This window comes from Camelus dromedarius, chromosome 14, assembly GCF_036321535.1.
Source record: "Camelus dromedarius isolate mCamDro1 chromosome 14, mCamDro1.pat, whole genome shotgun sequence".
In the NCBI taxonomy this organism is placed as follows: Eukaryota; Metazoa; Chordata; class Mammalia; order Artiodactyla; family Camelidae; genus Camelus; species Camelus dromedarius.
In genome coordinates this window covers 69,080,606-69,093,019 of record NC_087449.1, presented here as the reverse complement: position 1 = coordinate 69,093,019, position 12,414 = coordinate 69,080,606, and the positions used below count along the sequence as shown (strand labels likewise).

Below are 12,414 nucleotides of genomic sequence, written 5' to 3'. Positions count from 1 at the left end.
GTGTTCACAACACCAAGTGCATCCAGCTCAGAGCTCATAATAGGAACCAGAAGCTCGTCCTGGCAGCACGGGGCAAGCACACAGAGAGAGGGGCTTGGAGCCTGGGGCCGGGGAGGCGGCTGCAAGGATGACCCCCAGAGCTGCAGCAGGGCTGGAAAGGAGCCCTCCCTGATGGGCAGAGCCCCTGAGCCAGGCCCGGGGCAACCCAGCACCAGGCCTACCGGAGCCTACCGGGGGAGAAGTCACCGGCAGATGGAGGCCGTGGAGGGGTCCGACTCCCCGCACAGCCTCGCACCCTCCCAGGCCTGTCTCTTATTGCTCTGCTGCATAAGCTCTAATGCTCCAGCTGCTCCCAAGCTGTGCACAAGAGGGAGCCAAGCCCAGTGTCATCACCCTGCACATCCTGTGCCGTGATTCCCGGAAAGCTGAAGGCACGTTTTCTCAGGCACTGGGCTGTGCAGCTCTGGGGAGGGCCAGCCTCTGCATGACCAGGGCCCAGAGCTGGGGGTGAAGATCTCAGGCCCCTCAGGTCACTTCAAGAGCTGGCCATGGAATCCAAGTACCACTGACCCATGCCTGGGCAGTCCTGCAAATCAGGGCCAGGCTCAGACCTGAGAGCCCATCGGAAAACGGGAGACGAGGGGGTTTCATAGCCCCTAATGGGATTAATGTCCGTGTGATCCTAAAAGTCATACATGGGCTCCTAAAATTAAATCACCAATGTGAATGTATTTGGAAGTAGCGTAATTTAGGTTAAGTGAGGCCGTAAGGGTGGGGCCCTGACCCAATAGGATGTGCGTCCTTGTGAGATGAGACACAAGATCTCTCTGTCTCTGTGTCTGTCTCTCTGGCGACCACACGAGGAGACAGCAGAGGGACAGCCAGGGGACGCACTTCACAAGGAACCACACTGGCTGCGCCACAGTCTGGAGCTGCCAGCCTCCAGACTGTGAGCAAACAAGCTGTTGTTCAAGCCGCCCGGTCTGCGGTATTCGTTACGGCAGCCGGAGCTGACTGCTGCGCCTTCACTTCCCGGCTTGCAAGCCTCAGGACCACGGCCTCGGCCAGGGGACTTGCGGGCTCTAATAGAGCGGGGCTGCACCTCCGCCTTCAGCCAGCAGGGGCCGCCCTAGTTGCCTCATGTGCGAGGGGTGCAGCTCTTCAAAGGGACTGGAACTTGACTTGAGCAGGAAGCTGGATATTCTAGAAACCAAATGTCCCACAGGGCAGAGGACTCGCTCTTCCTGTGCCAGGGGGTCTCTGCTCTTGGAGGTGCAGGTGGCAGCACCTGGGACCTGGAGCCCAGCATCAGGTGTACCTGGGTGGGGGGAAGTAGTGGCAGGTGGGGGGTCCGGGTAGCTAACCTCCGAGGCTGCTCCGCTGGCAAGGCCCTGGCCTCCGAGCCCGGCACGCCAGCTGCCCGAGCTGGTCAGCCAAGGGGCTGGGCCTGGCGGGCTGGCGGTTTGAGGACAAGTCTGCGGGCGGGCGCCCAGCCCACCAGCCCACTCTGCTCCAGCCTCCAGGCCCAGCCTGTGGGTTTGGGGCAAACTCGAGGGTGGCTCTGGTTCCCACTGGCCTCGTGGGTTTTGAAATTACTGCCCTCAGACTGCCTTGGTTTCTAGGTCCCAAGAGCCTCGCGCCACATGTGGTCAGCTGGCACCGCAGCCTTTGCTTCTAGGAAGCCAGCTGCTGGCGACAGGGCCAGAGAGCGGGGCAGGCACTGGTGGCCCGGCCGGCTCGGCCGTGAGGGGAAACTCACCGGGGCCCTGCCCGCCCCTCCCACGCGGTAGCTCGCGGTTTGCCTGCGGCTCTGCCTGGGGCGCGCCGCCCTCGGCCCCCACCCTCGGGATGGGGCCTCCACGCCGCACAGGGCGTGGTTCTCCTGCAGCGTAAGCAGCGCCCTCGGCCACGAAGAGAGCCAGGGGCTGGGACCCGCCCCAACATCACAGACTGCACGCGGCCAACAGCCCGGCCCAGTCCCAGGCAGAGAAAGCACCAAAGCCGGGCCCGGGCCCCACCCAGAGCCACCCACGTCACAGGCAAGAACAGCCCCCCAGCACCATCCCGATGCGGTCCACAGCTCCCACGCCTCCCCACTTGGCTCTCCCCCGTCAAGACCACTGACTCCAACCTGCTGGATCCTGCATCCGGCCTGGGCTCTGTGGCCACTGCCCCGGGTTCCCTGGGTGGGGGTGTGGCCCTCCCCTCACCGCTGGGTGCTGGCAGCCCACACTACGAGGGCTCTGGTCTTGGGCACAGCTGTGACCTCCCAGGTGGTCTCTCACGCAGGGCTGCCCTTCCTGCTCCCCGTTCGGACCCAGCGGCACCTTGGGGCTGGGAAGGCAACCTCTCTTTTTGAAACTACAGTCTGTTTTGGGTCTGGAGCGGGCTGGAAGGCGTTCCCAGAATGGCATGTGTGGCTTTGCAGGGATGAGCTTTGCAGACAAGCCTGATGGTCTCCATCTCTCTGCCGCCTGCGGCTTTCGCGCCCGCCCCACATGCTGCCAACGACAGCCTCCAAGGAGCCAGCAAAGAGCAGGCTGCAGGCCCCGAGCAGCCCCTCACCGCCCCCTCACTGGGGAGACCCAGGCCTGGGAGAGCGTCTGCCCAAGGTCACGCGGTGCCCCTGTGGCAGAACCCCAAAGGCAGGGGTGAGGAGACCTTCCCCGTGCTGGGGGCGTAGCAGGGCCCATCTGACTCCAGGGGCAGGACCCTCACTCAGGCAGGGGCAGCCAGGTCATGGGGGTGTGCATGCTGACAGCAGAATCCTCCCCACAGCGTCCATCCAAAAGGTCCAGCAGGCCTGAGGCCATGGGGAGGAGGATGGAGAGCCCACCTCTTGCAAGTGGCCGGCCCGGGGCATCACTCGGGACCCTCTGCTGATTGAGCCAGTGGCATCGTGGTCCCTCAGACTGGCCCCAAAAGTGTTGCTCATCATGGGGGACATGGGGGATACCGAAAGGGACCCCTGGACAGAAGTCATGCTGGCTCAGAGGAGGAGGCTTTCCCAACTTCAAGTGTTCAAGGACCCTGGAGCTGGCCTCTGTGGGTTTGCAGGGGCGCGCAGTGAGATGTGACAGGACAGCAAGAATGACGCCTCTGGACGCGTTGCCTGGCACTGCTCCCAGCAGCCGTTTTCCCACAATTCGGGGAAGGAAAGGGGCCCGCTTCATGCCCCTGTGGGTGAGAAGCTGGGGGCAAGCCTTGGGCCTCACTCGGCCCTGCTCTTCCCATCCCAGAGCCTGGAGGGACAAACCCAGGAGGGCACCCTGGTGGTGGAGCGCCCGCAGATGCCTGGCTGCCTCAGTTTCTCTTGGGGCCGGGCTGGTGGGGGAAGCCGGGGAGGATACAAGGCACTCATGGGCCTTGGGGTTGATGGCAAAGTCCGTGCAAATTCTCACTTTAAGAACTGAAACCTTCTCGTGTTTTATTTCTGTAAGATCTTTTGCAAGAGAGGGATGCAAGAAGACTGCGGTCTTCTTGTCTCCTCCCTGCCTCCGAGGCAACTTTAAAGACTGTTTTAAGCCTCCCCTTGTCTGTTTCAGGGCCCCCTCAAGCACCACTACCTTGAAAGACTTCTCAGATCCCTGGGGCCCCATGACGTGGCACCAACCTGAGAGCTCCCAGCGCACAGGGCAATCCCACCCTGTACTGAGGAAGGACTGACACATCCCTGCGGGCACCTTCTCTACCCCCATCCTCCAGCACCTCCATAATCCTCACTCCAAGCTGCTGAAGGGAGGGGGTGCCCAGGCCTGTTCCCTGCCTGGCTGCAAAGGAGGGCTTACAGCACCCCGTCCCCTCCCCCAGAAGGCCCCCCGGGGAGGGTTCCAGAGCAGCCCTACTCCAGCTGTGCAGCCGGTCCCACAGGTGGCCAGCGTCGGGGAGGGGAGGGTTGGGGAGGGGCACAGCTCCTACACTGATCTTCCCATAAACGTCTGCTGAGACTCTAGGGTGGTCTGGGCTCAGAGGGTGCCACTGTGGACCACAGACAAGGCCACCAGCTCCTCCCCACACCCTGCAGCCTGGGAGTCCTGGAGGAGAATCGGGGAGGGCCCACATCCCCCAGAGGCAGGAGGTTTAGCTGCCCAGCAGGGGCCAGGCAGTGCCCTCCACCCAGCCCCCACCTGGAGGCCCTCGTCTGAGATCGGAGGTGCTGGGCTGTCCTACCCACCCAGAGCCAGGAGGTCAGGTGCACCGGAGCAGGGTTCCCCTCTACAACCAAAACGGGGCACATTAGGGAGGAGGTATCTGCTCCCAGGAATTCCAGGTACGGAATCCGCCTACAACAGCCAGGTGTGCGTGCGTGTGCGCGGGTGCGGGAGACGCAGTGAGTGCTTCCCACTGGGAGCTGCAGTCAGAGGAGAGAAAGCAACGGACCAGAGCTCACAGCAGCGTGGGGAGAGCACTTCCGGCCACGGGGAGAGGCCAGCGCCCGGGAGAGGCCAGTGCGCAGGGGGCGGTCCGGAGGCGGGTACCGGCACCCAGCTGAGCTGCAGACCCCTGGGCTGCAGGCTGGGTGTGCAGAGTGTGGGAGCGGGGATGCCAGGCAGAGGGGGCAGGGAGTCCCAGCAGCCTCATGCCGGGCTGTGCAGACCACGCAGGGGACCCTGGCATCAGACCCCAAAAAGACCCTTTAAAATAAGCAAGAGCCACAAATCAAGACTTCTGAGACCCCCAAGAATAGGCATCTCCCAGGAAAGGCGCCAGGGAGGGGCTCCAGTGTAGCGATGGGGTGGGGTGGGGTGGGGTGGGGTGGGGTGGGCTAGAGGCCAGGGGCAAGGCTGAGGAGGACCCCTCCAGGGCTTTCCAAACCAGAAGCTCAAGGCCACTCGTAAAGGCCATCACAGTCCCTCCAAAAGCCCTGAAGGGCACCCTCCCCTGTGCGAGCCATTTACCCATCTGGCAGCTCAGTGAAGGCCACCATCAGGGAGGGTTAGGGGAGACTGGGGCGATGTCACAGGCCCCTCTCAGAGGAGCCAGCAGGGGAGGGGTCAGTGGGCCCTCACCAGGCCCAGCCCAGCCCATCCTGGACCAGCCCCAGGGAAGCTCTTCTCCAAGAAGAACCTGCCCCAGAGGAAGGGAGACTGAAGGACACCTGGGGCCCTGAGTAGACCAGAGGGGTCTTTCCCCAGCCACCAGCTCCCAGAAGCCCCCCACTCAGCGGGCAGCAGCTGGGGGCTGAGCGCCATTGTATTTGCCCTGAAGCACAACATTCCTGCATCTGTTTTCATTTTCCAACCCAGAGAAGCTCTACAGGGCCGCTGCTGCCTCGCTCCCTGAGCGGCGGCCCGGACATGTGAGTGTCTGTGCCGGGGAGGCCCCCCAGGGCTGGCAGGCCGCCCCGCCACAGAGCTGCAAGGCCTGCAGGCCGGAGGCTGCTCAGAGCCTGCCCGGGCCGCCCGGGGTGTCCAGGGTGGAAAGAGGGGGCAACCCCCACTGCCAGGGAGAGCACTGCCCAGGCCTGCTGGCCAGGGAGCTGACCACGGGCCCAGCCAGCAAAGAATGACCCCTACTTGGCCTCGTAGGGTGAGTGGCCAGCAGGGAGGGGTCGGCCCCATGCTCACGGCACCTGCATCCTGAGCAGCCAGGAGAGGGCAGGGGAGGGCGAGGAGCAGGTGTCAACTGCTCAAAACCAGACTCCTGGCCGCCAGCCCCTCCACCCTCCACTCAGTCGGCCTCAGGTGCTCCCCTTCTCCCTCTGTAGATCCCTGTGCTGGCAGGGGCAGCCGTCTGTGACCCCGGGTACCCCCATTGAGCCCATTCCCCACTGCAAAAAGACCCCACAGAGGACCTGTGGGCCAAGGTCCCGCTTCTCGGTTACCCCTACCCCCACCTGCCGCAGCCCCGCCCCCGGGCTCCCCAAGCCTAGGGTGGGGGACCTGGCCCCGGGAAGCCCAGCTCTGCAGGCCAAGAGTGGCCTCACACTGCCCCCGCCCCAGGCTGGGCCTCCCCCCACTGACCCAGCAAGCACCAAGTCTCCCCCAGTTTGGGACAGCAAGGCTGGACCTGGGTCCCCGCTCTTGGATGACCAGAGCTTCTGCCCCTGAGGGCGGCGGCCCAGGGGCTCCTCCCCGAGTCACAAGAGTTCCCTGGGGAACTGGCCTCGGCATCCCAGCCAGATTCAGCTGTGGCTGCAGAGGGCACACAGCCTGGGGTCCCAGGGTCCAGCCTCAGGGTGGAGCTCGGGGCCCGAGACACACTTACACCACCTGAGCCCCAGTGCCCCCGGGTGCGGTGCCGGTGAGGGCCCCCGAAGGGCGGCGAGGCCCCTCAGCACCTACGCGCTGCAGGCGGGCCTGCTGTGACAGCGGCTGCGCTGAGCAGACTGGCCCCGTGAGGGCCCCACCAGGCCTTCTGCCCAGGGCTGCAGGGACCCCGGCCCCTCCCAGACCCGGGCACCCCCGGGAGAGTGGGGGCCGCCCCTCTCAGGGCCGCAGGGGGGGCTCACCCAGGCACGTCCTGCCGTCCGCGTGGAGCCGGAAGCCGAGCTTGCACTCACAGAGGTAGGAGCCGGGTGTGTTCACACACCTGTGCTGGCAGCCGCCGTTGTGCACCTGGCACTCATCCACATCTGTCAGGGACAGGGGGCCGAGGGTTAACAGCCAGGACCCCCTGGGCCGCCCACCACTTTGCTGCACCAGCTCTCGGGGGACATCGCCCTTGCCCAGGTGCGGGGGCCCAGACCCAAGGCCCTGCTTCTCAGGCCGCGCCGCCGGCAACACCCCCGAGCCCCTCACCCACACCTGCCGGAGAGCAGGCAGGCCCGGCCCGCGGGGGAGGAAGACGCACCGCCCGTGCGGCCGGCTGGGGCCCGGAGGGCACCGGGTCGGCCAGGTCTCGGGGAGCAGCGGTCCGGCCACGGCCACGGCTGACTGGGCGGTGGTCTCTAACGCCTTTCAGGACTGAACCCGCGGCCCGTACCCCTTTCCAAAGTCCAGTCCAGAAATGCTCTCATGGCAGGGCCAGCGGCTCCTCTGGGGCCCACAAGCCTAAAAGGAGAAACTGGTCGCTCAGGAGACGCCCCTGCCTGGCCCTCCGGAGGCTGCCTCAGACACCTGTGTGCAAGGCTGACGCCAGGAGGGTCCCAACCACCCGGGAAACATGGAGAGACAGAGGGAAGAGGCCGCTGCTCAGAACCAAGCGGCCTTGGAGCGCTGGGCACAGGGGCCGAAGCCCACGCCTGGTCCTCGGGCTGGTCCACACCTTTCAGAAGCCAGCCTCACCAACCAGGCGGCCGGCCTCCCAGACTGGAAGAGGGGGGACAGACACACAGACACGCTTCACTCCGGAGCACGTAGGAGCCGAGCCACCGGGGCACCTTGCCTGGACCACGGGGCCCCGACCGCAGACGTCTGGTTCACAGTGCCGGGGGAAGGTTCCACTCCGCAGGGTGCCACTGGGGGAAGATTTAGTGACTTCAAGGGGCAAGTCCACAGCTGCGTGGAAACCTGGCTGGTTCCCAGGGGCGGCGCGGAGCTGAGTTCCTCTAACTGCGCCTAACAATCCCCGCGGGTCCACACTATTCACCGCGACCCCAGCCTCCAGATCTCCCCATCGCCCCCAGGAAAATACCCACCTTCAAGGCTCTTAACCCAAAGCCCAGCCAACCCAGCACACTGTTGAAGAGGGCTGAAGACAGCACAGGGGCAAAGTGCCCCCTGGAAGACCCCCGGGGCCTGCCCACCTGGCTGTGCCTCCCGCGTACAGAAACCCTGCTTCCAGTCCACGCTGCGAGCCTCTGCCGGGCTCCCCAGGAACGACACAAGATGAACCCAGGAGGCCACGGCCTCCACCCCATGTGCAAGCCACATCCACCCTGGGGAGATCCTAGGGTGTCCCCCACCCAAGCCCAGGGCTGCCTCAGAGAGGAGGAGCCGATGAGACCAAGCGAACCCCTCCTCGGAATCATGGTGACACCTAAGGGTTTCCTTAGAATGACACCAGGATGATTAGCAGGAAGAAGACCGAAGGCAATGGGTTAATGGCCTCCACAGAGCCCAAGGAGTCTCAGGGGACAGAGGGACCCAGGGCAGGGGGACTCAGGCCCCAGGGTCCTCCTGTAGGAGAGTCAGCTGGGGTGGGGGGTGTGGGCAGGCAGCACCCACCCAAGGGGGCTCAGAAAGGAGACCCTGTCCGCTCTGCGCTCAGATCCCTCTCTCAGGGACCCCTTCGAGGGTCCCTGAAAGGTACAGCAGCTGCCAGAGCATTGTGCTGTGCACACAGTAGGGGCTTAGTAAGGTTGGGGGAAGAGGCACCACATGTGTGCTGTCCAAGGGGGTGGGCAGATGGACTGGGTCTCAGCGTGTATAGAGTGGCCTTGCCGGGCAGGTAGGTAAAGCTGGGAGAGAAGGACAGATGGACAGACAGGCTGCCTTTCCCAGACGCACCCCTGAGGCAGGTGTGGAGTGGGCAGACCGGTGGGGACACTGGCTCCAAAACTGGCTCCCAGCTGGTGACTGCATTCACCCTCACTCACTCCAGACGCTGGGCTCCGGGGAGGCTGACGGCAGCGGCACTGCACCCCGGAGCCCTCGACACCTGGCTGGGGGGCCGGGCGCACCCCGGGAGCTGCGTCCTTGAGCAGGACACACGGGGAGCCCAGTAGCCCAGGGGGCTGCAAAGATGCCAAACTGATGACAGCCTGGGAAGAAGCGGGGTGGGGTGGCCGCTGGGGCAGGGCCAGTCTGTCATCAGCAGGGTCCCTCCGGCTGGGCTGGCCCCCCACCCCCAGCTGCCCACATGACCATGCTTTTATCCCCCTCCTGCTGAGAGTTGGGGAGCATTCAGACTCTGGAGGTGCCTGGCCTCTCTCAGAAATCCCGCTCCCAGGCTCCTGCCTAAAACACACAGGCCCTCGTCTGCCAGGTGTCCCCACGGTGCCCCAGGAGCCCTTCCCTTCCCCAAAGTGCACTGTCCTATTGGAGAGACAGGACCTATGACCAGCAGCACAGGCTGGTTGTAAGTCGCTAGGTTGGGGTGATGAGTCCAGCAGCCACAGGGACTGAGCAGAGCCAGTAACTATCGCAGCAGTCTTTTCCAGAGCCCAAGGGGCTCAGACCACCCGAGCAGAAGATCCAGGTTCCCCAGAGTGCACCCTGGCCAGCCGGGCCTCCCGACAGCCACAGGGAGGGCTGCGGTGCTCTCCGGGGTGCTGGCGGCACCCCCCCCCCGGGTCCAGTGTTGCAGGGCAGCCCTCATCGCCACGCCGCACCGACCATACCCGGTGATCCCGTCAGTGGGACTGGCGCCCTAGGGTCCCAACCGAGCATCAGCCCCCGAGACTGAATCTACAGCAAAAAATATCCGGTCATCTGGTCACCTTGGAGACACCAGCCCTGCTCAGCAGTCCTCTGGGCCAGTCTGTGCCGCTTTCCACGATGGAGCACACAGCCCATTCTGCCAACAGCACAGAGGGGTGCTGGTCCCCAGGGCGGTGTGGGCACCCCCTGGTGAAAGGGAGCTTGGAGGCCACTCCTCTGCCACGCGTCCCCTAGAGAGTCCAGAGACAAAATCTGCTCCTTCCTGACGCCACCTGCGTCTTCTGCCTGCACACCTCCCACCTGCCCCGGGGCGCTGTCTGAAAGCCAAAGGCTCTGAAGCCTCAGGACTGCCCCTGGGCTGCAGCTGTCTGGCAGATCTGGAGTGAGGCTATCTTAAAAAACAGAGCTAGACAGGACAGCCCCTGGGGTCTCACTGCTGCCCTCAGCTGACATGTGTGACTGGGGACTTGGCAGCCCAGCGATGGGGACCGTGTCACACACCGGCACACGGCAACCCATCACTGCACAGAGGGCCAGTCCCCTAGGAACGGTGTCTGCCAAGCTCGGGGAGCCCATCACGATGCTGCTGGGACACTTACCTGGTCACACCAGCTCCCAGGAGCTCGCAGCCAGGGCTGAATCAGCTGTCCCTGCGGAAACCACCCCAAGTCAGCCCCTCTTGAAGCCTCACCCACACTAACAGGAAACTCTGAGCCCCTGGGATTCTGCCAGAAAGTTCCACTCGGGGGTTACCAAGTTCAGAGTCCTGCTTTCCCCCAAACATGCCGCAGTGTCCTCGTGCCAGACAGCTCACCCCATTGTCCACAGGCCCTTCTTCTAGTCCCTCCACAAGCCCAAGCAGGCCTCAGAACAGCGTGGGAGTTCCCAGCTCCTCAAAACCCAGCCCCGCCAAGCCCCTCCAAGCCCCGCCAAGCCCCATCCAGCCCCAGGCCTTTGGATGCTACACGGTCTCACAGCATTTAGTGCCACCAGTGGTGGAGTGACAGCGCCAGCCTTGGCTGAGCCACCCAGTGGGAGGGCTGCTTATCTCATGGGTAGGGTTCCAAGGACCCCCTGGCCAAGTGACAAAGCCAGAGGAGACAGGGGACTTGGCCACAGTCCAGCCCCACAACTCAGTGGTCTGTATGCTTCCCACCATGGAGAGTGGCACAGACTGGCCCAGAGGACAGCTGAGCAGGGCCGATGCCTCCAAGGAGACCAGATGCCCTGTACAGAGCCACATTCAGGGGCCGGGGGGGGGTGGCCTGTAGGGGAGCAGAACCCTGGCCCTGCTTTTTTTTTAAAACAGTCCTGCTCTGGACTTGCCTGCTCCTGCCAGCCAGCCACAGCCCTGGGGCAGTCACAAGACTTCAGAGCCCTGACACAGGTGGGCGCTGCGGTGGCCGGGCCTCAGGCTCCACGGGCAGGCACAGTTCTGCCCTAAGCTGGGTGTCCTCTGGAGCATCCCCAGCAATGACTCATTGGGAGCTGAATGCCACACCCCACCTCACATTCCTGAGGGTGCCGGACTCCAAGCTCCGAGGATCGCATGGAAGCTCCAAGAGCTTCTTCAGGGAGGCTGTCGTGGGCAGCAGCAGGGCAGACCCAGAGGCAGAGCTGCTTCCCGCAGGATGCTAGGGCCCTCCCAGCTGAGCCTGCAGCCCGCTGGGCGGACCACGCTCCCGAGCCTTGCGGGGAGGTGACAGGATGCCACTGGCTACATGCACACATACCTGCAAGGGGCCCAGGCTCTGGGGAACCTAGACAGGAAGACCCTGCTCCAGGACCCCAGGGGCATCTCTCTTGAGGCTACTCACCTACCCTGCCCCTCTTCTTAACCCCATGGGGAGTGCAGCCCTTGTGCCCACCAGCAAAGGCAGGGGATGTTTCTCTTTCCTCTGGTCAAGAGCCAGCTCTGCTGTCAGCACCCCCGCAGCCAGGCCAGAGAGGGAACGGGACCCTCCGATGACTCAGGGCACGCGGCCCTGTCCCAGAGCAGCGGCTGCCTCCCCGACACTGCCCCAGCCCCGCTCCCTCCAGCCGCGCTGTCAGCCGCCGGCGCAAAATTTTAAAAAGGAAACAAAGGCAGCGCACGCGGAGCCCGCCCGCGCCCACCTGGCCTCCGGTCGCCGGTGCTCACGGGGTAGCCGGCCTGGCCCAGGTGGCACGGGTAGCAGCCCCTCCACAGGTAGCGGTAGTGCGTGCCCGCGACGCGCGCCAGGCCCCCCAGCAGCCCGAGGCACCAGAGCGCCGCCAGCCCGCCGCGCCCGCGCGGCGCCTCCATGGCCCGTCGGCTCCGCTCCGCTCCCTCCGCGCTCGGAGCCGCTGGAGCCGCTCCGGGCCGGCGCGCCCCGCCCCTCGCCTTTCTGTTCTCGGCTTTCCCTCCGCCCCCCGCAGGTAAAGGCCAAATCCCCGCCGCCGCCCGAGGGGCCGCCCCCGCCCCCGCCCCGCCCCGCCCCGCCCCGCCCCGCCCCACGGGCCGCGGGTCCCCTGTGCGCCTCCCACCCGCCCCGCGCATTCCTGCGCGCGCGCTCACGCCCCCGGACACACACCCCGACCCACTGACCAACACAGGCGCCCCCGCGCAAACACGCAGACCCCTGCAGCAGCAGACCCACGTGTGCAGCATGCACACAAGACCCACAGAGCCCTGCACAGACGGGCGGAGGCACATACACAGCCGCACCGGCACTCGCACAGACGTGCCCCTGCGCCAACACGTTAGAGAACCCACAGTAGGGAAGGAGGCCGCCCTGGCAAGGCCCCGGGGCTCTGCAGAGGCAGCCCAATGGGGTTGAGCTCTGCCAGGTTTGGGAAGAGTAGGTGGGGGCGGACTTTGAGGCCACATCACCATTATAGTGGAATTCCTGGGGGTGATGACATCAGCCTCCAAGCCCAGTGTCCTGGTCCCAGCACTAGCATGCCCTCCAGCGGACCAGGGCTGGTACTCGGAGGGAGCCTGGGAGAGGGAACCACTGCACCCCAACAGCAGATAGGAGGGACCCATAGCTAGCAGGGACAGCTAGCCCCAGGTGTCAGGCTGCCTCGGGACAAACATCCGACCCCAGACCCCGTTTTTGTCATGGGCACAGCCTGAGGTTCCAGATGTGTCTGAAGCAGCCTCCCCAGGGGTGGTGAGGCCACAGTAGCT

The 12,414-nt window shown here is 64.9% G+C and overlaps 1 protein-coding gene across 2 annotated transcripts in view; it reads right to left on the bottom strand.

Annotated features, from left to right (window-relative positions):
- The window catches only part of MEGF6 (multiple EGF like domains 6), a 37,094-nt gene extending 25,547 nt beyond the window's left edge, over positions 1 to 11,547 (bottom strand). For both annotated transcript variants that reach the window (XM_064494151.1, XM_064494152.1), the window contains exons 1-2: positions 11,379 to 11,547; positions 6,452 to 6,574 (exon numbers count right to left, since the gene is read on the bottom strand). In XM_064494151.1, coding sequence (XP_064350221.1) covers positions 6,452 to 6,574; positions 11,379 to 11,547 — 292 coding nt within the window. The remainder of the gene's footprint in view (positions 1 to 6,451; positions 6,575 to 11,378) is intronic.
- Positions 11,548 to 12,414: the final 867 nt, after the last annotated feature.